Source organism: Hemibagrus wyckioides, linkage group LG24 (genome assembly GCF_019097595.1).
Source record: "Hemibagrus wyckioides isolate EC202008001 linkage group LG24, SWU_Hwy_1.0, whole genome shotgun sequence".
NCBI classification, from domain to species: Eukaryota; Metazoa; Chordata; class Actinopteri; order Siluriformes; family Bagridae; genus Hemibagrus; species Hemibagrus wyckioides.
The window spans coordinates 7,032,588-7,060,206 of record NC_080733.1 but is presented as its reverse complement, the minus strand read 5'-3'; the positions used below and the strand labels follow the sequence as shown (position 1 = coordinate 7,060,206).

Below are 27,619 nucleotides of genomic sequence, written 5' to 3'. Positions count from 1 at the left end.
TTTTACAGAACTGTACTGACAACATAATATTCAGGATTTTTATTTATTTATTTATGTATTTATTTAATGTATGTATTTGATTGTTTGTTGTCAATTTCAAGACAAAAATAATTTAATAATTAAATGTTAATAATTCCACAGCAATAGATTCTTTAGTGAAAAGTAAAGGGGGAAAAAAACGTATAAAGTAAATGATGGGGATCTCTGTAGCCCAGTCTGTAGATTCACACGGTCTTTCGTTTAGCATTCGATTTATTTAAGCCAACGGCATCTTACCAGTGTTTTTTCATTGCCTTTGGAAGAGATACTAGAAATAAACAGACCAAGCACACATTGTTAAATCAAAGTACCAATTAGACAAAGGGAGAAATAGAAGAAGTGTAAGATTTGTGTTCATTGGTAGGAATGGCACAGGCAGCTTTTATGTAATATGCTTGCTGACGAGCAGAAGAGCTACAGCATGATTATGGACTTAAAATATACACGTTAGAACACCATAAATGGTTTGATGAAAGTAAGAGGGATGACTGCTTTATGCCTTCTCTTTCAAAATGCTGATCAGCCATCACTGCATTACATACACCAGAAATGACAATGCCAAAATACAGAATACAGTATAACCACAAATTTGGTTTCACTGGCAAACAATTGCACTATAAAGTATTGAAGGATTTAACATTTATGGTCTAAAATCAAGAAAACATAACAGAAAGCCACTGCAGTGCTCTGGAAGGTTCTCCGAGACTATATCTTCAGAAATTCAGCTGAATCTATTGAAATGTTCTCCTAAGGGCAAGCAATACACATCTAATACTAATAAAATAGTGCCTGTGCACTTTCTGTGCTGGTGAAACCTACAGAATGTTAGCATGATCAGAGATACAGATTTCCTTAGAAGGAAAATGAGATGAGGGGAATATCGGCTCGGCTCTCAGGCAGATGCCCAGGAGAGCAGTTCGGCGTCCGGTAAAGTGAACAACGGTAGATCTACATGCTCTCTGAGGAGAATTTTTGAAATGCCAGCTCTGACATCCTCAACAAATGTGCACGTACAAACACATTTTCATGCTTCGAAAGCCCTATAGGTATGAATCCATTTCAACTGATCTTTTTTAGCACCTTGTACCTTTCAGCTCAGACTTTGAAAATCACTATGAAGGCACACAGTGGGGTCTAATGGGCAAGGTGGCATCATTTACAAAGCTTACATGCACAGCTATACAGTTTCTTGTAATGATGTAAAAGCATAGACACAATGATCGCATGTGTGTGTCTCTTCTCATCATGATCACCACAGCAAAGAGGGCAGAAATATAACAGGCCTGCTAACCTAAGCCAAATCATCTGCTCCCTGGCTGTTCAATTCATCACTGGTCTGCCTGGGGGATCCGGTCTAGCAACGGTCCATGTCAAAACAAAGTATTCTGATGGTAACTCAAAGGCACACAAGCATACAACTCCAGCTCTGACCTACTGGAGCACGGAATTACTGTCATGCTTTATAAATATAAGTGAATACATTGTATGAAATATACAGTACAAAACATAATTCACATTTTGTACACAATCAACTGTAAAGACAAAATTTCCTATAACAGCATGTAACGTATTTGAAAAGAATTGTATTTTTTTCTAAAACGTATCTGACCAGATGATTGATGTCCATATGGAATATTCATAATACATGCATTAATTAACCAACAAATTAGCAATCACAAAACGACAGGTCGGAAATTAGTTGTTTGCATGGAAATGCAAACACTGTCAGACTACTATTTATTATGGGATAGATACTAGAAACAATAATAATAATAATAATAATGATGATGATAATAATAATAATGTAATAAAATTCTTCTCCCTGTGCCTCGGGTTTCCTCTGGTTTTCTTCCACCAGTTCAAAGACGTGTTTTAGGCTGATTGGCATCACTAAACTATCTGTTGTGTGTGTGTGTGTCAGATTGTGCCCTGTGATAGACTTGCATCCTGTCCAGGGTGTCTTTTGCCCTGAGTCTCCTGGGACAGGTTCCAAATACCCCACAAGCAGTGTAGAGGATGGATGGATGGATGGATGGATGGATGGATGGATAATAGCCACTTTGTTTTCAACTTAGTTTCAGAGGTAAATTCTGGGATTAGATTCCACACTACTCTAACTGCAGAAGCTGTTGTCATTTTATTGGTCGTTAGTGCTCATAACACACTGAATTTTAGGCATTTCCGCAATCCAAACTAGTAATTACTTTTTACTAGCTTTTTTACAATTACTGTAATTATCGTAACTCGGACATGATATAATTGTACTATAAGCATCTTGGGACAAAATGTATGTAGCTCTAAAAATACATGGAAGACGACAAAATTAGTAGATAATCTAATACTTTATTCGAGGAAGCAGTTTCTCTGTCTGGTCATTATTGCTGAGTCATCATTGGTAAATAATGCCTAAATGGAGAAATGACTTAGCTCAGCAAATTTGCCACAGACTTAAGGCTGCAACAGTGGATAGCTTTCACAAAAAAAAAAAAGAAAAAGGGGGGGAAAAAAACCCAAAACAGAAAAGCAAGCAGAAACTTCCTACATCTGATCAACATTATAATCCATCTAAAGTACAATCACACAGTCAATTAATTCTGGGTGCTTCTGAGTCTCTGTGAGGGGCTGAGGATGGAAGAAGGATCAGTTTAAATGCTCCTCACAGACACATCAATCAGCTCTGCAGGAGCACCTTTATACAAGCTCTTACTTATTCATGGCCATCTTTCCCTGCTCTTAATCTGCAACTGTGTTAAGCATGCACAGCAGGAAGTTCTTTATGCTCAGTGGAACATGTTTAGTTCAGTGATGTTTAGAGCCCAAAGGTCTGCCTTCCGTATCCATATACCTTATCGTCCATTTAGTCATCCTCGCCTTTCCGCTATTATCCCTTAATCATCATGGTCCTCGTGCTTTAGATACACACAGAGTGTGGTGTGTTTTGGGCGAACGGTACGACCACGGCTGGCTATATAAGGTAAAGCAGATTAGGAGGGACTTAAGAATCAGATTCTCCTAAACCTTAGAGAATGGCCACAGAGAAGTCCATCAAAGCCTGAACCTCTCAGCATTCTCAAAGCTCTGAAAATCCCAATCCCACCATAACATCTGTTAATTAGCCAACTTAATTATGAGCCTAGCCCTGACCGACAGGAGCATGAGCCTTCCTACACCAATGTAATTAAACAAAGCAGCTAATATTCCCAGATGCCTCCTGGCCTGTGAAGAAAAGCATTAATAAATTATCAAAACATCTGAAGGTCTGTTTTTTATCAGAGAGGAGGTAAAGCTTTGGTTCATTCGGTTCACAAAGATGAAATGTCGTACTTCAAAGAATTACCTCGAAAGACATTATGCTTCATTACCATCAAGACCAACATCCAACACCCAGGGCCTCTTTGAAAATGAAAGTATATCTAATGACCGGTCATTCAAATGTGCGACGGTTTGAACAATAAATATCTCATCATGCTTCTGTCATCAGGTTATGGGTTTAATATGCGTAGCATGTGCGTGGATATGAGGACGCTTACTATACTGCATGACATTAAAGCAATTTCAGTGACATAAAGAAATGTGACACCTAAAAAACAGTGCACTTTATAGATGCTTTGGCAGTGAAGCACTCTCTTAACTTAGTATCAAAAACATGTCAAATATTGTATATATTTCAACATAAAAAGACTCCGCAGGAAGGGAATTGAAAGTTGATCGTCTTTAGGTGATCTTCCAAGCATCAAAGCCATAAAGAGCTACAACATAAACTACCATAAACTGGAGTTTCCACAAAAAGCAAAAGCAAAAGAGACAGGTTGATAGTGTGGAGAGTGTAGTCTAAAACATTAACAACCATAAACCGGATCATTTAAATAGATTAAATAAAAACAGGGACAAGTTGATAGTCTATAGAGTATGGATAGATTATCTACTAAACAAATCTATTCGGCTATAAACTGCTGATCCATTGTTTATCCTTAGATGACAGCATGACTGATGACAGTCTAATGGTTTGTAGAGTCTACAGTGCACTATCAAAATAAAAATCTTACCGAGTGTAGTGTAGAGATTCAATTAAATGCCAGCACGCACTTCTGTTCCAAGCACATTACTATTGGTAGAATTACTGTATAACACCCTCAAAATTAAGCCCCTACTGAAGATCTAGACAGATATTTAAATGAGCAAGTTTTATTACATTAAAAATACTAACAAAACTCTTCTCAGTGCAAGTGAAATCTTGTTTCTCTGGTGTCAATTAAACGATATGAACATCCAAAATGGTATCATATGAATCAAACTGCATGATTTAATCACTCAATTAAACCGATCCGAGATTGATAAGCTAGCGTAAAAGGTAGTAAATAAGTGAGGAATTAAATATGATAGAGTGTGCTGTTATTCTGTAGAACATTAACAGACATCAGGGTAGCATTGTGCTGTTAATACAGCAAAGACAATTAATTCCTCTCATACCACAGAAATTTACAATTGATCTGTTTCTAATGATTGAATCAAACATCAAGTTGTTCATCTGTTATGTTCTGGGAAATTAATTCCTGTTACCTCTTAAGTCATAGCACCTATACAAAGTTGTTCACAAGTAACTAAACCGAGCAAAGACCTATCTAAAGACTTATTTCTACAATAAAGTGAAACCTGAGATGCCTTCCATAGATGTTCACTAATTGTCTCCTAACAGAAAGATCCATTTTTCTATGTTTATTATTCCTCTTAGATTACGTAGATTGTCTGTTGTACAAGTCTCTGTGAATGAGCTGGCTGCTACAGAAACCATAAAGTATTATCATGAGCACATTAATACATTATAAACTTTCATTTTATACTTATAGCATTTTGACATATGCCCTTACTTTTTATCTCACATTTTATACAGGGTTAAGGGCCTTGCTTAAGGGCCCAGCAGAGGCAGCTTGGCAGCCCTGAAAGTTGAAATCACTACCTTCTGATTAGTAATCCAACATTTTAACCACTGACACTTCCATTAACAACTGGTCAATGCCATCCATCTCTTCCTTCTCTGGACTACTTCTCCTACACAGGGAACTTGTAGTCTATTCCAGAAAACTTGGGGCACAAGACGAGGGAGACCATGAATGGGGTATTTCATAGCACATACACACACATTCACACACTATGGACAATTATAGATACCAGTCAGCACACACTGCAAGTCTTTGGACTGGGGAGGAAACCAGATAATCCAGAGGAAACCCAAAAAAACACAATGAGAACGTGCAAATTTATATATACTTATTGTTATAGTTATGCTGGAAAATTAATTGGCACGTTCTATCCAATCAGATTTGTGAATTCAACAGCGCAGTGTGAATAACACTATACCGCTCTTTCTCTTAATTCCCCTCTAGCATCACTAGAGAGCACTGATGAAGCTCACTGGTCACGGGTGAACTGGTCTGAGGGTCATTCTACTGAACCATAGGTTAACAAGCAATGCAGCAATGAGTTTTCTTCCATCAGACAGTTTGTAATGGATGACTTCACTGACAAACACACATTCACAGACACAATCAAAACAGCCAGCAGCTATGCAGCAGTAGACAGCATAGCTAGATCTGGTGGACAGCGGGCTTGTTGACTGAACTGATAAGCAGAATAATACATTAAGCAATTTTTAAGCTTTAATCTTTGAACTTGAATAAAACACACACAGATGACATTTTGATCCATAAGAAGCAATTTGTAAATATTTGCATGATGCCATGGGGTTGACTGGTGACCCAAACAGGGTGTATTCCCACCTCAAACATCATGTTCCAGGGATGATATACATATTATATATATATATATATATATATATATATATATATATATATATATATATATATATATATATATATATAATCAGACTCTCCAATCCATGAGGAATGGATCCCTTCTGGGTCTGGTTCCTCTCAAGGTTTCTTCCTCATATCATCTCAGGGAGTTTTTCCTCGTCACTGTTGCCTCTGGCTTACTAATTCGGACAAAATATAAATTTAATTTTTAAACGTATAATTTTTATTTTGAAGTTTTACATTACTGTAATGTCAATTGTTAAAAGAGCTATACAAATAAAATCGAACTGATCTGAATTTGATAAACTCTGGAAACTCTGTGATCCTGACAAAGAAGATGACTGAATGATGAAGTAGTTTCTGTGAAATAGAAATGTAACCAGTGCTGCAGGTGCCTCGCAGGACAGGAGATTGTAAGAATATTTCAAGCGTCTGTCTCTGGAAGTTGCTGGTTTCAATCACAGCTCCACCCTCTCGGCTAATGATAAGCATCAAGGCAGGGGATCTTTACCAGTGAATCACATCGCTAAAAACAGAGCCACAATTATGCTATCTCCACTACAGGGATGGCGAGCCAATCTATCGCACAGCCACTCCAGAAAGTCACCTTCAGCCTTCTGCTTCTTCCCAACAAGAGAGAATCAGCAGTAATTATGCATGCATGATGTTGATATTTTATTGCTTCCTACTAATCTCATTATTTCAAAGTCCTTGATGAGAAAGTATTGACAAAGTGTAAAGCCTGTTACTGGATTTTGAAATCCCTCTTTGTACCTCCAGCCTCTCCCAAGGCTTTGTTTACACCGAGAGTTGCTTCCTTGACGCAGTGCAGCCGCATAAAATAAATATCGACTTTAGATTTGTCAAGTGAGCATCCTTAGTGCTGTTTTGACTAGACGATAGGTCTAAATATGGATTCAATTAATGGCTGTGATATGTAAGGAGAAGTTATTACAGCTGATAGGACAGTTGTGGGATTTTGCTTTTTTTAATTGCAAAAGACTGTTGATCTGTAACAAATTCTATAAAAATCTATGAACTAAGGTGTGTGTGTGTGTGTTCAGATGCTGTTTTTCAAGTCTACAGCTCTGCCCTCTGGTTTGTAATATTTGCACTCTCAATGACATTTAAAATGTTGCTATTTGTTCCAGTTTCTTCTGTCCGGATCTTCATCTTCAGTTTAAATTCTTGGACTTGACAATATTATAATTTTTTGGACAGTGGAAATAGTGGTGCAGTGGCTGAACACTGATGAATCTCTGAAGAATCCCAGGCTCAATCCTGAGCTCGTGTATCTGTCTGTGCAGAATTTCGCATCTTCCCCTCACATGGGTTTTCACTGGTTCTCTGTTTTCCTCCCACTTCCCATAAACATGTGTTAGGTGTATTGTGTGAATGAATGAATGTGTGAATGTGTGTTAGTGCGACTGGCATCCCATCCCAGGTGTATTCCTGTCTCATACCTATATTCCAGGAATAGGCTCCCTGACTAGGATAAAAAGCAGTTTCACAGAATGTTTCCGTGCGAGTTGAGAAAATGATGTGCGCTCTCTAAAAAAAAAAGTCACCAAAACTGAAATTCTTGCCGGGACGCATCCACCAGTGTGTCCACACTCGCAAACACACATACATATTCTCACTCTCCCTCAAACAAACACACACAGACACAGGCACTTAGGTAATTAGTGCTTTCAGAGGTATAATCAACTGTTCTCAACATGCACAGAGCTGTTTCACTCCCAAGGGAATGGCGAGCTATAATTATAAGTTCCATCACCTTTTTTTTTCATAACTTTGCTTTCATCAGGGACCAAAGAGAAGAGTGAAAAACAGGAGTGGAAACGGTTTTGAAACAAAATGTAGGAGGATGGACATGGAGACCAGTGCAAATTGTCCCTTTAGATTGTTTTTTGCCAGAAAACTGCAAGAAATTTTGGAGATAATAATAGAAAGATAATAATTCTCATGGACCAACGTCCCATCCAGAACTGAAGGTGAATAAATGAATTAATTCTAGATGATGATGATGATGATGATGATGACGGCATGGTTGTCTTGGTGGTTTTTTATATTTGCTTCACACCTCCAGGGTTGGGGGTTTGATTCCTGCCTCTGTCTGTGCTTTTGTGTGGAGATTGAATCTACTCTGCATGCCTCAGGGGTTTCCTCCGGGTTCTCTGGTTTCTTCCCCCACTCTAAAGACATGTGTTGTAGGCTAACTAGCATCCCTAAATTATCCATAGTGTGGGAATGCAAGTGTGTGTGCAGTTGTGGCCCTGGGATAGACTGGCCTTCTGTTCAGGGTGTTCCCTGCCTCACGCCCAGAGTCTCATGGGATAGGCTCCTGGTTCCCCACAACCCAGTAGGATAAGCAGAGTAATGAATGAATGAATGGATAATAATGATAATAAATGTCTGGGAGTCAGAAGAGTAAAATTACCCATGCTCTTTGGGTGGGAGGATGCCATTACTGTCTCTTTAATGTCAGTTAGATTGACACTATTGAATTGTAGGGCTCTGTGAGCTCATGCTTCTAGAAAACGGAGATGGTAGAGTATGTTTTGTTGCCCTAGGAGGCAGCATGAGCAGCAGCTAAAAAAATAAAATGCATTGGCTGGCTTCATGTGTCTAGAAGGAAGCACATGTTAGCCTTCACCTTCCTGTGTGATAAGTGAGCTCTAACAGGCAGGTAGAAATCTGCAAGAACAAACTGGGTAGAAAATTGGAAAAAACCCAAATAGTTGTTGTAATTAGACTCTGCGTGTGAATAAATGCGGGAGTCCTCTGTTGTAGATGTACACGAAATCAGGAAAAATGTCTGTAACGTGAACGATACTTCATAACGGCACTGTGTAGTTGTAGGAGATCTTTGCATGCCATCATCTATCAAGAGAAAAATTGAGCATAAGAGGGCCTCTGCTTTTGGTACCATTACATCAGCATTTTCTTGGTCGTACAAAGGCACTCGTCCAATTAGTGTTTCATTCGATAAATCAGAGGCTGGGGTTCATGTAGGTCAAACGCTGTCAATTGATGATATGAGCAGCTTTAATTGTAATAAATTGCAGAAGCAGAAGGTTTAGTCACTGATAAAGTTCACAGACAGAATAATCACATTCTGCTCCAATTTCTACAAGATGCCATGAATGGAAACATCTACAGACCACTGTACAGGAATACACAACTTTCCACGGCCCATGTACACTCTAGACGTGTCGTGTCCTTTTTTCTTTTAAATTAACCTTAAAGGATTATAGGAAGCAATCCATCTCCTGAGTTTCAGGAGAGCACTGCTAGCGAGTTGTAGGTAAACAAAATCATAAAATACTCTTTAATCAGTAACAATTCTTAATATTATTAAAAATATGCTATAAGGTATTACACCACTGAAAAAAAAAACCCATGACAGTCTAGAACAACTAATTTGGTCACATTGCAAGGAAAATGCTTTTACAAGCTACTCAAGCAAGTACATTTTCCTCAAGCTTGTGTTCTCTCCTCCACTTAACTTAACGATCGAAAGTTTCCAGTCACTCCACATTCAATAACTATGCTAGGATAACGCATACTAACCCCTAATCTGTATGCTTAAATGGAAAATGACACCACTAGTGTACCAACATACTATATAGTACTAGTGTGTGCAGTTTAGGATGCAGAACACACTAAATATTCTCGACAGAATTAATTACGAGAGAGAAATACATTAACATGCACGTCAACATGGCTACAGCATGAAAAAACCTTTAAGAAACAGTTTAGCTCAGTTCTGACCGGCTCTGTTTGTACATCGCATCCTGACCGCCAAAGCAGTGATAAAACTTTTTATCTACACCACAGTTTTATCGATGTTGTTATCTGATTGGTGTATTTTCATATCTGATCTAATTCGAGTTCTCTAGACTAAAAACAAATCAGGCCTGACAGCTTTGATTGTGGACTGCTAATCCAACTACCAATTTCAGATCAGAGTAATTATTTCTGAATGTCTTGTTATATTTCTAAGTCTTCCGATGTAAATGCAACTAAAATAACTGTTATTACAGGAAATACTGTGTTTATAGAACACTGCAGTCTTATTTTTTAAAAAATGTACAGTCAGGGACAGGAAGTAGAAAATCTAGTGGTGCTAAAACCCATGTTTAAAAGCACAAAAAGACAATAAATATAAAGTTTTGTGTCGGCTACCAGATTATTTCTTGGTTATCAGATATTTTTGTGGAATAAAACACAAGCAAAATCCTCTGAACTGTATGAAAACGTGAGGCTGATTTCTTTCTAGCCCAGGCTGGAGATTCATTTGATTACACACAGTGAAACACGACCGGGCTGATATTTTTCAGCTCACGTCACTGACACATCTATAATCATCATCAGTGAATGAGGCAGCGACTGTGAACTACAGTTGTAATGAGAACAAACAAACTGGATTATCTGCTTTATCATCCTGTCTTATCCTTAAGCTTTTGGAGGAGAAACTAAACGTAGATTGTTTATATGAGATTAGTGAGCTTTGGTTGGGGCAGAAAGGGTTACTGTTCTTTTTTGCTATTTGGAGGAAACATAGCATGAACCCAGTGGAGCATTACAAATGAGAAATCACAAATCCAGCTGGCTATCTCTTCTAAAATGTGTGTGTGTGTGTAATAGTTTTCCCCACAAAATTCTTTTTATCAGCAGCAGCTCGTGCTCCAATAATCTTTGATCTTTGGGGCAGGATAATATTAATAGCATCATAGCTTCAAACAAAGTTAAGTTGAGTGGCTATCACACGTAGGCTGTAGGCTAGTATCTGGTGATTTTTTAAGAGTAAAAACAAATTTTTAAAGTCTAACAGACTCATCCAGCACACAGCAGTCTAGCAGTTTGTTTTGAGCTGTTTTAGTCGTATCTTTCCTGTCATCACTGGCACATTGTCTGGGAGATGCTCACAGAAGAGCTGGTAGCATTAACAAAGGATGCCAGGTTCCACAGGTTGTACATTTTTGGCAACTAGGTGCAATGACATGTTTATGGTGCTAAATGGGGCATTTTATATCTGTCAAACAGTGACTTTTTATTCAAAACAGGTGAAAATGCATGGAATTGTGAATGAGGACTTTTGCTGACTGGCTGATTTACAGTTATGTGGTACTCTGTTGTGCCATCAGTGAGGCATTATGATATGATGCATTGCTCAACTATAATATTTTCCTTCTCAAGCTATTGTTATATATTAGATTTTAAGCCTCCTGTGTACTATCACAACCAGGCATCCCCGGTTGCAGGCTAAGCATCTGTAAACTTGGGTAAATCCAATCCTTCTCCAGTCAGGCTCGGAAATTCGACGTCACCCTCAGCACGCCGCAACCTAAATCATGATGCTCTGCGTCACACTCTTCCTACACAGGCGAGCTCCTTTTTGTCTTCAGCAGCATGTGGCTCCCAAAGATATCCTCTGAAACGGTCTGAATCACACATTCTGTAGCCTTCCTTTCTACCCTGTGGAAGATGCTCGAGCACGACGCATTGTTCTTTCACCGCAGGTGCTACTGGCAAGCTGCGTCTGCCTTCTGTCACCTTTGGGCTGACTCCCATTGTGTCTTATCAGCTGACAGGTTGGCGAGACGCACGCGACCCCTCTGTCAACCTGGTAAGCCTCAGAGACATGTGTTTGCACTAAAGATTGGCTCTGTGTTTAAGCAAGCAATAGTAGGTGGCAAGGATTCAGCCCTCAACATCAAGCCAAGTGCACAATGCTGTAATCCCCCAACTAGCGCTAGTATATCTCCATGAATGATTCGTCAATTTTGCCTGCATAGATATGTTGACAAATGCTGTTAATCATAAAAGACAAACATGTCCCTATTTTAAAAATTGGATTTGATTTGTTGGTTGTAAAGGATTAGCAAATTCCTGCACATATGCTGTCTGCTTTTAAAGAAAGTTCTGTGTGGGCTGTGCTTCTAAGAATCACAGTATGGGTAGTGCTGCTAAATTTAAATGTAGCCAGGAAAGGTTCATGCTGTTTCTTTGCCTGTTTTATCCTTCACCTCATTCTCAGCAGGGCTGTGCTGGTGCACCAGCATTAGTCGTTTTCCGTGCAATCACCAGAACCATCATGGGTCTCGTATCAGAGAGCATGCCTTCCCTACACCCACTTTCATTACATGTTTCCATTCGGTTCTTCCTCTCTCTTTCTCATTTATTCTGCTCCGTTCAGGCAAAAGTATACCTGCCTTAGTCAACGTGTCTGCTCTGTGATAGGTGTTTAAATGGAGTGTCAAGAGGCATAAGGAAACCTTTGATGGATCACATTGCAATTAGTGTCAAAGCAAAGGGAACCCAGGAAAAAAAAAAAGTCTGGCCCTAGAATAAGAATTTTTATTCATTTGTTTCGCCTCACTGCCCAATACAGCCTCAGCTCACAAAACAGTTCCCACGTTCGAGTGTCGACAGCTGCAGAGGATACGTGGTTGATGAGCTTGAAGTAACTACAGCAGACACTCCATAACAAAGTAGTTTGGAGAATCCTGATCATCATCAAAGGCAGGACCAAAAGCCTTGGTCTCCGTGGGCAAAACAATAGGATTAGAAATGTTCAGTGGAGGCCTCTGGCATTGGAACATCATCTGTTGTTCATTTCAAGTCGATCGTTTTTTAAAGCTCGCTTTTCCATTAGATGCTCATTGGGGTTTAGCTTTTACTCGGATTAATATATTTTTCTTGCCAGTTCTGCTTTTGATCTGCAGGCAAATATATTCATCCATTACAATCTTAAATTTAAATACTTATCAATCTGTTATTAGCAAAAAAAAATTTTGGGGGTATGACCTACATCACTTCTTACTGATCTACAATGATAATGCCTAAACCATCTATTGCGGCACACACTGTACATATTATCATCATTATTATTATTAATATTAATATTAGTAGTAGTAGTAGTAGATTTTATCAATTTATACTTTGGTCAAATAAAGCTGAGCGTAATCCTAAACATTACTCATAAAAAAGCATACTACAGGGACCTCACACCATTAAATAAAAATCAATGCAACTATATTCATATATTGCTTTTAAAAATCATAAAGCAGCTTTACAGACAATTCTCACTTACATAATTACTATAAGAGAAGAACCAATGAAAAGGTCTGTCACGTCTGTTTCTGGAAGAGGTTGCTATAGACATTTTTTTGCCTTCTTGTCACTGCTATAGAACTAAAAACAGAGTTGTACAAGGTCTGTGGCTTGCTTTCATGTGTGTTCATAATCATGCCTCAGATTTCAATGCAAGAGCAATAATGTGCATCCCCCTAATAGAATTCTTAGAAATTCACTCTCAAATATGACTTCTATCCATACGAAGCTTTGAGAATTTCATTAGTGGCCGTTGCCTATAACTTTGATGCTCTTCCACAAAGCCCAGGAGCAGATTTATAGCCTGACATTAAGGTTATTATCCAATGTGCACATCATTAATGTGACTCACACTGGATTCTTTCTCTCAACTACAGTAAATGGAAGTAACATGTCTAGTGCCAAATGGATTATTAAACTTTTTTTTTTGCTTATGCATAGGCAGCAGACACTGAATGTAATGTCATCAGTGCAAGGCAGAGGGAGATATGGTTTATCCACCATTTACGCCTTAGACTGATAGTCCACGAGCGGGGTTTGATTTCCCCACTAAAAATTGAGAAAGGATAGAAGAGACGAATGGCACTCTAAATTGGCTCGGTTGATGCATTAGATTCTGGGACGTGTGCTTTCAGTGAATGACAAATGACAATTAAAAGTGATGAGTGAAATGAATATTGAATCGAAACGTTTAGAGATGGATGGCATGTCGAGTCCTCCAACAAAGCCAGGCAAGTCAGAGCTCTTTCGTCGTGATGAAAGAGAAGCCTGAATGAGACTTTGATGCCTTTTGTCTCAGTATAGTCTTTGAGTGTGTTCATCAGGTATTAATGGTTAATAATCAGAGCTTCTGATGAACAGATAGGGAAATGAGTTCATCCTTTTCTCTGTGCCTGTCTTAAAAGGCTTTTATGATTTGTGATGGATTGTGACAAATCAAACTGAAAAGTCAATGGATGACATCTCATAATATTTCTCAACACATAATCTGGGAAAAAGAAAAGAATAACGAGAAAAAAGATCACGGGTGTGTACATGATATATGGGCTTTACAGTGTCAGAGATAAGACATTGTTCTTCTCATTATAGAACAGTCTTCAAGCAACCAAATAGTCGCCTTCTTCCAGTGGAAGATTATCTCTTTAATCTTTCAAAGACTGATTAACTTTGATAAAAAAAAGAATATTCTGTTGACATTTTTTATAATAGTACAGCGTTAAAGTTGCAGCACATAGAAAGCTGTGATATACGAATTGATATCCATTAAAAAAGGAAAGGTGTTAAATCATGCAAACAAGGCTGAAGGAATAAAAAAAAAAATGAAGGCATTAAAAATGACAAACAGGCACAGAGACTACTTGTGTGCCTGCTAAATTAAACTTTCTTCAGTTAGAAAAAAAAAATGACGCTTCTATACTTAAAGTGAAAAGTTTCAGTGAGTTCCACAGATCCACCATACTGTATATATTAGATATTCTCTTTATAGACATTCTGCATTTCCAAAGCCAGTTTAAATTGCAAGGGTGTAGAACAGGAGTGTCCATCCACTCTCTTCTGGTGTGTGTTTACGTTTCTTTCCAGTCAACCAGGAGCCACACCTAATTCCACCTGTTTAATCAGCTGATCTTGACTTTAACTGAACTAAGGTGTGGCTTCTGCTTGGTTGAAATAAAAACCTGCCCCCCCCCCCACTCCACTTTTCCAGATAAGACTGGACACCCCTGGTGTATTCTGTCTAAAACTGTCCATGACATACATACCACTTCATTAGCATTGCTAGTCGAGTGAGAACACGAGGTGGCTTGAAGTCTCCATTTCAAGCTGAGCCAGATATGGGTTTATGTGGGTAGCCTGGATGCTCACTTGTGCACACCATCCACAGACCTGACTCCAGGGATGTACCCAAATAACCTTAATCCAGACAGGATACTTTTGGTCTGTTTTGTATCTTTCATATGGGTCATTAGGGTCAGTCTTGGTCTGACTTGTATCCCCTACTTTTGTGTATTCTGGTGTTCACTTCACCTCTGAAGTACATAATCTACTTTACCACAACAAGATCTCAATCAACAAAGGAGTTTCAGGACCTTTTGATGGAGAGACAGGGTGAGAGCTAGTCAGGATCTAGCAAGTGTTATACTGGTCTGTTAGTAGTGAAGCATGAGCTCAGTATATAGATGAGGTTCTCTGTTTAGAATTCAACCTACATGTGCACCCACATCCGAAACCAAAAGGTGTAGGTAGTCACCAAATGAATAAGTTTGCAAGTACATGAAGCAAAAGTAAGGCTCCTCCAAAGGGATGCTGGGATTACTCTTTGAATCATGAGGTACCAGTTGAGGTGGTTTGGTCACCCTATGAGAATACCCTCTGGTCAGCCCTTGCTGGTCACATCCTACTAGACAGAGGGCCTTGGGGCAGACCCAGATCCTGCTGAGAGAGAGATTATATCTCACAGTTAGATGTCCAGGTGATCCCCCTGGACATGCGCTAATCGGTAGCCGTGGACAGAAAAGTCTGGGCTTGACATGCTTGTTGCCACAGCAACCACCCTGAAGAAAATGGAACAAATTCTTTACTGAATGAAAAAATTCTTTACTGTGACTGATTAATGTAGCATCACTTGCTGCATGCTTTTATTCGTTGCTGATATTTCCATCGCAATGCGCATCGGCGTCGGAATGCTTTGCTCAGGTTGTGATGGGAGAAGTTTTAAAACAGCCTCGACAAATTGTTACTATATTTCCCTTGAGGCTCACTCCCCATTGTAAGCTGTCGTCAACACTTGTGGCTCCATTACACAGAATGAATAAAATGATCCACATTAATTTATCCTTCATATGCTCGGTCTAGAACAAAGTTGATTAATTACACAATACTATTATACTTTTGGTTCATATCAGAGCGCATTAGTCTGAGGCAGAAACATTGCCATTAATAATGCAGGCATGTTGTGTCAAACTAATCAGTCATGTTTAAAAGACATGTTTTATTTAAAAACTAATTTTTAAGGCAAATAAAAAGAATGTATATGTTGTGCAAAGGTTGTACCCTGCAGCGCAGTTAAAAGTAGTAATGTGGCATTCGTTTTAAATACTGCATGTAGGTTTTAATATTCAAAACAGCACATCAATATTTAACGTTGCATTCAAGAGGAATCTGTTCTGCTCTGGTGCAGTTTGTGTGAAAGCTGGAATATGAGTTCTGCTAAAACTGTTTAGCTAAAGTGGCTAAATAGCACATTGGTTAATTAAGGGGCAAAACGTCCTTAGAGGCTTATTGATTCTCTCACTCATGCAATGAATATTTACAGGGATTTTCCAGAACCACTGTTAAGAGTGCCTGACCTTCAAAACTTCTGCTGTTCTCGACTTTTTTTTTTCTTCTTCTTTCTTTTCCATCCTGTCTGCTATCTCAGATAAGTAAATATATCAATAAAATGTGTGTAGGAACAGAGAAACAGCTGGTAAGCCGGTGACAGGTGAGTGCTTCTAGTAAATTATTTATTTTCACAGAGGTATGTATTTGATTTAACATGTAATACAAATAGACAAATGTATAGTATGTGACATAAATATACATACGTGTTGTGTGCATAAACTGTCGCTATTTAACCAATACTATTTTCTCATCGCATCGTGTGGATAAATGTGTGAATCTGGTGCAGAACTCTCTTTATAATTTAAGACTTACTGTACAAGCCAGAAACTGCAGGAGCGTTAATCTGAAGTACTCAGTGCAAGCACTTGTTTCAGCAGTGATCAAAAGCTAAAGCCTTTTGTGCGTGAAGCTTCTGTGTATTTTTTATTTTTATTTTTTCTCTATTTACAAAATAAGTTCCGTAAATTATTCATCACTTGCTGGAACTCATTTCAAAAGCAGCAGCATGATAAAACACACATTAAATACCTGACAAGCATCCTGTTCTTTCCTTTTTTTCCCCCCTACTACAACATATCTACAAGAATGACAAAGAAGAGTTCAAGGTGAAACTATAAACAGATTAGAAAAATATCAGCTGCGATTGTCACAACATGCAGTTTTTTTTGCTGAACACCATACACTGGCACTGCAGCCAAGGTTTTTTTTTTTTAGCATTTTGTGTATTTTCAGACATACAAAAAAATTCAGTGACTTTTATACATCACTTTCATGGCCTCAGGTTTTATGACAGTGAGAAATCCATCCATTACTCATCTCTAGTAGTCATGAATGTAACATCTGTGAAAGCTTACAGTTTCACCTGACAAAGGTTTGTCCTTCTTGATCCTTTTCAAAATTTTGGATCCCATTAAAAAGTAAGACGCATTTTGTTATGAAATCGATTTTTCAGGCACTGTGAACTTTTAACTAAACAATAAGTCTATGTTTGCTGCTCCATTAAAAGATCAATTACAATCAGTTGCAGAATTATTTGCACCATTAATAAAATAAGTGAGGTAAATATATAACACAAATAAATTCAGCTTCGTATAGCTTTAAGATAACAGCACTGATTCTCTTCCTGTAATGTCCATCAAAACTGACTTGGTTCAGTCCATTATGCAGAATGATCTGTTTTAGACATGTTTGCAGTACTGTTCACATCACAGAGTCTGACAACTTCTTGTGTGCTGAATTTGCTCTTTGTGGTGATTATCTTGTTGGGAGATTCATCTACAGCCAAGATTTTCCCCTTCTGCCAGAGACAAGCAGGTTTTGTGATACCATCAATATTCACAAGAGCCCCTGGGGTACCAGCCGTTGCTCATATGTATGCTCATGCATCCAGTTCCTGAAACATCCTGGAAGTTTGGAGAATGTTCCAGGCACCCTGATTGGGCTGGATTGCCTGATTACTCTGCAGTGGTTGAAAAATTCCAGACTGCCAACATGCCCCATCTAAGTGATAAGCTCATTAATAATAAGCTTTAATTAACAATGCATACATTCAACAATCCATCCATCTATCCAACCAGCCATCCATCCCTACATCTATCCAACCAGCCATCTATACAACATTTCATTCATTCCTCCATCTATCCATCCATCTAACCATCTATCCATCCCTCCATACATCACACATTTCATCCATCACTCCATCCGTCCGTCCGTCCGTCCATCCATCCGTCCAGCCAACCACCCAGCCGTCCCTCCATCCATCCATCCATCCATCCATCCATCTGTCCGTCCATTCATCTATCCAAACACCCGTCCATGTGTCCATCTGTCCATCAGTCCATCCATCCATCAAAAACTGAATTTCTGAAACACACCCCAGATCCCCAAGTTCTATCTGATCCAGGGAAGGAAAGGCCCTTTCTTAAAGAAGGTATTTGTAGCAGAAAAAAGAGACAGACAGATCCTCACAGAAAAGTACTTTTTTTTAAGTGACACTCAGTTTGTGAATGTTATAAGAAAACATTCCCTACTGGCCCTGCAGTCTACCTGAAAACTTTGAAAGTGCTGAGACATGCCAATTGAATTATTCTCTGGTTGAATTTGTGATTCGTTGATGTGGACTTGTCAGATGTTGAGTTGTCAGCACACAGAAACTGGCATAGACTGAAGGTGGAAATTTGTTAAGCCCATAAATGGAATTTAAACCACAAAAAACATCAACTGCCAAGCCAGCCACCATTTTTAGCATTTAAGCAGGGCAGGAGATGTTGGATTATGCCGGAGTGTACGGGACAGAGCACCTATTGTTAACGAGCCTAGTACATGGTCTTGGTTAACCCTTGGTTAAATCATGTTTTTTTTTTTTTTTTTAATTTGTTAATAGAGTACTTTCAGGCGGCTATTTCTGTGATGTGTTCATATAAGGAATGCATAACACTTGTCTCAATTATTTGCTGAGACAAATATGACATTGTTAAGGAAGTTATCTTGCTGCTGAACCCTCTGTTTCAAACATTTATAAGGCATTTCCATATTGTTGGATTCATGAGCCCGACAAGAAGCATGCGCAATAAGTACACATGACACATTAAGCAGACTGGCTTTAGAGGAAGCCTTTTACCATTAATATTCCTAATAAATTAATTAATTAGCAGAAATATTCCTCTTTTGGGACTATGGGTGCATTTAGAAGTATAGTGTTCCTGCTGTATTTTAGGTTTAGATCATGCAGTATCTGCAGAGCTTTAATAACTCAAATAAAACAAAATGCAAATCATTTGTAAACAATTTGTGTTAATGCTTTGGCTGAATAACATTAAGAAATCAGTATTTGGTGGAATAACCCCGATTTACATGCGTTTTGGCTCCATGATCTCCACCAGTTATTCACATTGCTGTTGGGGAACTTTATACCACTCTTTTTGCAAAAAAGCAAACAGCTCAGCTTTACTTGATGGTTTGTGACCATCCATCTTCCTCTTGATGACATTCCAGAGGTTTTCAATAGGGATCAAATCTGGAGATTGGGCAGTGGTCTCTTATTTTTTTCCAGAGCTGTAATTTGAGATTTACAAAGGCTGCATATGAATATATGTAAAGCGCAGCTGTACAAAATATGCAACACATCTGTACTATCTGTACAAATTTTTGTATCGATTATATCTGATATCAATATAAGAATGGCCCTTTCAAAGAAAAAGGTTTTTTTGTGCTTTTTTGCAGAAAAAGAAATCCTGAATTGGCAAACTGCAAGCACAGACACTCCTATCAGTGAGAATTACACATATGTAATTAGTTTATGAGTTCTGTTCTCATGTTTGACACACGTGAATCAGAGAGTGCTTTGGCTGAATGCCTGGGATCAGATCTGCTGAAAATCTGCTCAGAACATCATGGAGTTTGCTTTCGTTTTGCATTTATTTCTGCGATGGCAAAATCGTAGTGAGGAACTGGCAATGAAGCTTCAGGATTAAGATAAAGTGTTTTGGCAAGTGGATTCTGACTACAGAAAAGGACACAATCCCATTTCAGACACACAACATGCACCTTTACACTTCACAGACTTTAATGTGAGCAAATTTGGCATCACTGTAGAGCATTTACCACGCCAATAATTACATTATTCAAGACTGCCATAAGGAGATGGTAAGCTGTGCACTTTCATTCACCCGATATTTCCGCCAAGCAGTGCCTGGTTAGAGTAACTACATAAGATTTGGGATGTTAGATCCTATTTTATACAGGGCTGCCCAAGTGTTGTGGGATTGGTTAGGGATTTGCAACTTTAAGCAGGTGGAGCCCATGATCAAAAACTAAACCCAAGGATTTCTGCAATTCAGCACTACGACCTCTTTAACATCAAGCATGTGCTAAAATTAGTCCAGTTTTTTGGAAACCCTGTCATTAATGCTCGAGGGTAAAATGATCAAAAGTTTAATGTGCTTTGAGGAATCCACTCTGACAAAATGGGATCATTTGTAGCACTTTAACCTGGATATTTGTGCCATGCACTCTTAATGGAAGTCAGTCAATGACACAGGTGGTCATAGCTGGAGGTCTATAGTTTCTATTATGCGTAATGATTCAGCTATTATGGATAATTAACCTGACCACATTAATGTCGTAAATGCAGTGAGATCTTTTTTTTTTTTTTAAACTAAAATAATTTTTGCATCCCTCAGCATTTCCAGAGCTACCTTTGCCAAGATATGTATTTAGATTTGCTTCTGCAAACCTGCAAACCTCAGCAGAAGCTGTACATCTGCAACACACATTATCATATTTGGGTATACGATGATACGTAGTCAGACAGACATACTACGTATGTACTGTATATTCGATCCAGGCGTCGCGTCTACGTTGAGCCAAATGCCATTTTTGTGCGTTTGCAGCATTAAAAGGAAATGAATGCAGCCAATGATAAACAGCCACTTAAACTTGTAATGTCCATTTATGCCTGAGGCATTACTGGAGCCAAAATATCAGACTCCGTACATGAGCCACATTTATAGATGGAGTTATTTTATATCTGTCTGAACACTGGTGTAGAAATCTCTCTTTATGATAGTCCACTTCTCTCAAGTTTACTTCTGTTGACCTCTACCACAAGCTGCAGACATCCAGAAACACATTCCTTATTTATCAGCAGCAAAAGTTTACTGGCCTGGAGTAGCATACTCATTATGTTAATAAAATGCCCTCCAAGCTTGCCTGGAGGATGTCCAGACACAAAATGCTTGTGTTTGGGGCCACAAAAGGCCACATTGATTTTTTTATTTTTTATTTTTTTTTGAGTTCAAGTCTTTGTTCCATTCTGACTTGGCTGTCCAAATAAAGAAAACATACGCTTTTCTCTGCATTACCATTTAATACATTTGAGTAGTTGCCTCCACAATAAAAAGGCACCAAATTCGATGGTGACGTACACCCTGGGGTACGTGACATGGATTGATGGTAATGCTTCATAATACCGAGTCTCGGAGTCAACTAGGTTGAACAGGCATTCCAAAATCTCTCGCCTTGACCAAGATACCTGTGTAGCAGTGCTGTCATGTTGATTTCATACTTTGACATGACAGCCTGCTCAACACTCCCTTAGGCACCAGTGCACTAAACACACACAGTCAAGCTTCCTTATAAACTTGGAAATTATTTAGACACATCTCCAACCCTAATTATATGCATTCGCTTCTTAGGTCATGGTGAAGAGCACCTTAATATTTTGGATAATTGGTGTGTATAGGGCCAATTTAAAGGCCACAATTCAGATTAAATTCAAAATGTTTTTCCCATGAGGCGCAGTTTTTTTTCCCCTTTAAACTTCCCCAAGTAGTCAATACATATATATATATCTGGAAAAGAATATGAGACCACTGGAAAATAATCAGTTTTTTTATGTTTATTTCTTACAGGTTCATGTATTGGTGAGAACAGTTTTGTTTCATTTTTTGTGAACTGCTGACAATATTTCTCCTAAATTCAAAATATAACTATTGTTATTTAGAGTGAAAGGAAATGACAACACATCAAAATAACCCAAGATCATGCAGTATTTGCAAAACAAATTGTGTTAATGCTTTGGCTAAACAACATTTAGTGGAATAACCCCGATTTGTATGCGTTTTGGCTCCATGATCTCCACCAGTTTTTCACATTGCTGTTGGGGAACTTTATACCACTCTTTTTGCAAAAAAGCAAACAGCTCAGCTTTGCCTGATGGTTTGTGATCATCCATCTTCCTCTTGATGATTGATTGATTGATTCCAGAGGTTTTCAATAGGCTTCAAATCTTATATATATATATATAATATAGGTAAAATAAAACAAAAAATTAAATTTTATGAAGTTAGTGCATAATGCAGAGGACTTATAAAACAGCAAATCTAACTTGCAACAACATTTTTTTATTGTTGAGTTTCTGCTTAATCTAGTTGAACACATCTGAGCTGTGACTAGCAGAAGAGCACAGCAAATAAATTGCATCTTTAATCTCTGTCCAAAGATCATTACCATTAATATTATGTGTAAATTATTATCCAATATTTGACACTTCAATTCAATCTTCTCTAAAATGTTTGCCTTTTTTGTCAGTTGGTTAAAAAAAAGTTAACCAAAAGTGTAGATTATTACACAAAAACAAAAATTATTAGTTCTGTTCTATATTAATCCATGGAAATATGCAGCTGGAACCCAAAGCATTTATTTTCTTTTGCATTACTGGGTTAAATTTAGTATTATTTTCAAAGAGCTCACAAAACTAGGAAAAAAAAAAAAAGTTCAATATTTTAGGTGAACTGAATGCATACTAATGTGATTTTAGAACTCAATTTTCAAATGCATTTGCAAAAACTTTAGACTGATTTGATTTTATTTCCTGTTCTGGATGGGTTGTTTTCAATTTTGTTTGCTTTGTTCTTGGCTCTAAGGCCTAAGGTTATTGAACTGGGAAATGTTTTGAAAGACCAAGTGATTGGCAAAGTTTTCTCAGCTCATTCTCAGTGTTTCTCAGTCAGGTGTATGGTGTGTGGTATATGGTGTGTGTGTGTGTGTGTGTCATTTACTTCACAAAATTTAAGGGTGCTGCTTCAATGCATCTTTTAAACAATATGAGCCAAAACATTACTATTGTGGGATGAAGGAAGGGGGCGGGGCTTCCAGACAGATAAGTTAATATTGGCTCGTTCACACCACTGTAACCGCCAATCATTCTTATACCGATTTCCTCATCTGCCATTTTTATTATATAAAAAGTGCCATGTATTTGAGAGCTAACTAATGGAATCCAATGCTGAAATGTGTAGCTCCTATGAGACTGTGTAAAGGTTGGCAGGTCTGACAAGAGTCTTTAAATATTTATTTTATAGGGTTTTTTTGTTTTGTTTTGTTTTTTAAAGTTCTTTACCATGGAAATTCCTTTGTGTGACCCAGTTTGAACACGTCTGCTGTAATACACAGTGAAAAGTTCAGTCAAAGTTGCTCTTCCGCATCACATTCATTGTTATTCATTTGGAGCTCTGTGGACGTGGACGAGTTTTAATATCCTGTTAGAATGTCACACATTTGTAGGGTCATGCTGACACTCTGACTAAATATTGTATAGGAACGATTTGTGCACCGTGAACACCTGAGATATTCAAAGATGCAGTCCATTAACCAATTCTAATTGAGAATCCTTTCTTTATATCAGCAATTATCCCTCTATAATTGGAATCAAATATCTATTACTCCTTGTGCTGGTGTATACATATGGAATAAACACATATGATATAGTCTGAGATGGTGGGGTTGTGAGTTTAAATCCCAGCGCTGCCAAACTGCCTCTGTTGGGCCCGTGAGCAATGCCTTTAACACCCAACTGCTCAGATGTATAACTGAGATAAGTCGTTCTGGATAATGGTGTCTGCCAAATGCTGCAAAAGTAAATAGATAATTGGGACAGTTTTTGCTCAGCTTTTGCTAATTACACAACATACACTACATCTGTGTTGTTAGCAGTATATTATGAACAATGCCCTGTCCAATCCATGTACTTTAGTCGCGTATTTACTATACTGTGCTCCTCTATTGTTTTATATGCTGCACCTCAGCCCCGGAGGAATATTTCATCTCACTTATGAAAGTGGGATGACAGTAAAATGCTACTTGACTTGAAATGGATTTAGAATGCTATTCAGCAAACTGTAATTTTCAAGCCATAGTGCAGAGCAGACAGGTTCAGGTTAACAAGTGGCAAGTGAAATCATTCATCACACAATCAGCGATGGGAATAAGAAGCAGCAGAGAACAACAAATAATTCCTGAGTGCTTTTAACACCACAAAGCCTCGAGTCTGGAGATTCATTTATTAGCGAATGTCACCATAACGCTGACATTTCCTGATGTTGTATTGTTAAAGGTTTCTTGATTTAGGGTTTCAATGCCTTTTTTTTTTTTGCTACTAATGAATAAACTTCTTTTTCTCCCTTTTTAGATGGAAATCAGGCTGCCAATGAAGCAGATCTGGGTATACAAACATCACACTGCAAGTTTGGAGGGTGAAAAAAAAAAAATTGAACAAATATAAACACAAAATATAAAGCATCCTTTTAAGATGAGTGCCGTCCAATTTTATAAAGGAAAAAGGAATGAAAATAATTATAGTGCTAGAATTTTGGCACAATTTATTAAAATGAGCATAAATGAATAATAATAGCGTATATAATACGTGGTAGAATGAAAGAACTTCAAGGACTTAGTGTAGTTTTATTTAAACACTTCTTTTCGAACTCATCTGCACTTTAAGAATGAATATTTTGTTCTGCATTAAGGCACGTCTGGAAAAGTTAGAGACCACCGGACTGAGAACTTTGTCTTTTCATCCATGATAAACATTTACACAAGGTCTGTTATATTTTATGGTTTGTGCATATGGACTTCCTTCTTCTTTTTAGACTACAGGTTTTTACTGTAAGTTTTCAAATCTGGTGTCTGAGATTTTCAGTTCAAATCATTCAGTATCGTTTCATTCAGTTTCTTTAATTCTTAATGCTTAATTTTTTAATCTTGATAAAAGCTATATATCCATTGCCGACTCTGAACCTCTTGGCAGGCAACCAGGTTTTGGGTTGAAATATCCTGATCCTTCATGATGCCATTTAATTTCACAAGAACCACCACCAAAAAACATCACTGATCCACCATCGTATTTTAATGTGGCTACCAAATGTTCCTCCTTGAACGCAATCAGTTTTGTCACCAAATATGTTCAATCTGACCTCTTCAGGGTTGCATCTGACCACAACAAACAATGATAATTGTTGTTTTAAAAATGCTTAGTGAAGTTCAGCAAGTTAAAAAGTGTTGCAAGATGGTCTTCATTATTTGTCATGGACCTAATTGCACTTAATTAAATACTGTGTCATCATCTGTGCCTTTTGTGTTGAAATTTTTAGCATAAAATGGTTTTCTTTCTTATGGTTAATAGACGGCAAAGGGATTTTATAATTATGCAACTTTATATTTTTTACCCTATGGAAACAAAGACATGGTTCTAGGGGATTGAGAGCAATTTTCCCCACCAATTTATTTAGAAAATTCCTAAATATACTCTTTAATTGGTAATCATTTTGGCACAATAGTTTTCAGATAAAATGCTATTGTGCGTGTATGAAAGTAGGAGTATCTTTACTTTTTAGATAAATAATTAATTAATTTTTAAGGTTTTAATGTGTATCTTGTTTGTTTACTACCATAATTTTTGCTCAATTTTCTGAAAAGGTGCCAGTAATTCTGATATTACTTTTTACCTGAATGATTTTTTTTTTTAACGTGTTTGACTGCATTTGGAGTTTTTTTTTTCAATTGACAGTCCATTCTATATACTTTATGTTTTGGGTTTTTTTTTTAAATTAACCCTTGGGAATATATCTCTAAAAAAAATTCACCTAAGGTGCTACCTGATCTATAAAATTTCCTGGTCAAAATCTTCGGACGATCGGACACACAAACAGTCGCTTTCCCTCTGTTTATCTGTAGTAAGTGAGAAATTTTGATACATAAAACCCTGTATGTACTCTCCCTTCCCTTTATCCATCCGCCAGTCACCAAACTCATATCAGCAACATTTATTTCCCTTGAGCCTAAGACATGTAATGTACATTGCAAGCCACATAGTCTATTATTCACACTGTTGGCTTCATTTTTTTTCTTGTACAATGTGTTCTATAAATTGCAATTTCATTGACAGTGGGTAGTATCACATAGGCCAAGAGAAATCCCTGTGTGCAGTATACATGCTGGCACATGAAACTGCCTGCCATTCTGGCTGTGCTCTGGGGTAGGAAAACGTTCCACGCTGAACCACGTTCGGCTATTTGTCCTTCTACTTCGCCTAACATGGCAATCTGGCCAACCAAAATGAGCATGATGCAAATGCGATCATCTCAGCTTCACTATAAAATGCAGTCTTAGGGACTTCTGTGTAGGTATGTAGTGCTTATTTAAGAGCGCTCAAGGCTAATGGAAATTTTAATAGCTTTGAGCATGGAACAACAAATCTTGATATGTTTACAGCAAGAACACACACAGACTCTTAAGCCTGCTATGCTGTGGGGAATCGGAAGTGCTGAGAATGCCACCGTATTAATGTCTTATGATGTAGCATATGTTGTTATAATATAGAAACAAGTATAATGCTTTTGTGCAGCTAAAGTATGCATTGTGTATATGTGCTTTATTTATCCCCCACACATTTACACAAAAGTATATAGGAGACTAACTCTTTCCTTCTTGACTTATCAAGAATCTCCCCGAATATTTTTCTAAAGCCTTAATTTATATATATATATATATATATATATATATATATATATATATATATATATATATATATATATATATATATATATATATATAATAAATGGGATGTCTAAACACAATTAGTATACAAACTCAAAGTCTCTAAAACACATTAAGGAATTTAATCAAGTGTTTTCTGAATTTCCATAAACTTCCCAGTCGGTAAATGAGTGTCTTTGACTTCCATACTTTCCCAGAACTGCACAAAACCAACATCCTGAAACATCCTACCAAGGCAAGTGATTATACACAGATGACTCTGGTTAGTGGAAATGTACATTAAAGAACCCATGCAGAGAAGCACACACATTATACATAAGACCATCACACAAACACCACCCAACAGACATGGCGTACTGCCTTGGTTATCTAGGCCTTTGGTGATTTATCTAAATAAAATAACTTTGTTTCACTTTCACGTTCTTGTGCATAGACTAGTGGAACAATCTGAGAGCATGAATAGAGCATGAATACTACCTCTGTACTGTTCTGTATAAACGTAGTTCACTTGAACATTGTCAAAGCCCTAGAATCACAGAGGACTGTACGCCACTGGCGAGAACACACATATACTCACAAATGCAGTGTATACTGTACATCCCATCATGCAGCAATCACAATAACAGTAAAGTGCTCAGTGCTTACCTCTGCAGATGGGGACAGGAAAGTCCCATACTGCTGCATTGCCTGCATTGGTCACGCAGGTGAGTTGGGGATGTCCGTCTAACACGTAGCCGCTTACGCAGCTGTAGCGGATCTTATCCCCAACATTGAAGCGGGTCCCGTACAGGATTCCTTTGGGAGGCACACCTGGGTTCCCACATGAGCTGCTCTGCAATTCTGTGAATAAGAAAGCAGATACTGTCATCTGCGCCAAAGTAGAATACTCAACTATTTTACCCTGCATTGGCATTATACAATTATTCAATAGC

The 27,619-nt window shown here is 37.9% G+C and overlaps 1 protein-coding gene across 5 annotated transcripts in view; it reads right to left on the bottom strand.

The window, feature by feature from the left end:
- Positions 1-27,619, bottom strand: part of csmd3b (CUB and Sushi multiple domains 3b) — a 414,649-nt gene that overhangs the window by 277,277 nt on the left and 109,753 nt on the right. For all 5 annotated transcript variants that reach the window (XM_058378182.1, XM_058378183.1, XM_058378184.1 and 2 more), the window contains exon 4: positions 27,333-27,527. In XM_058378182.1, the coding sequence (XP_058234165.1) occupies positions 27,333-27,527 (195 nt within the window). The remainder of the gene's footprint in view (positions 1-27,332; positions 27,528-27,619) is intronic.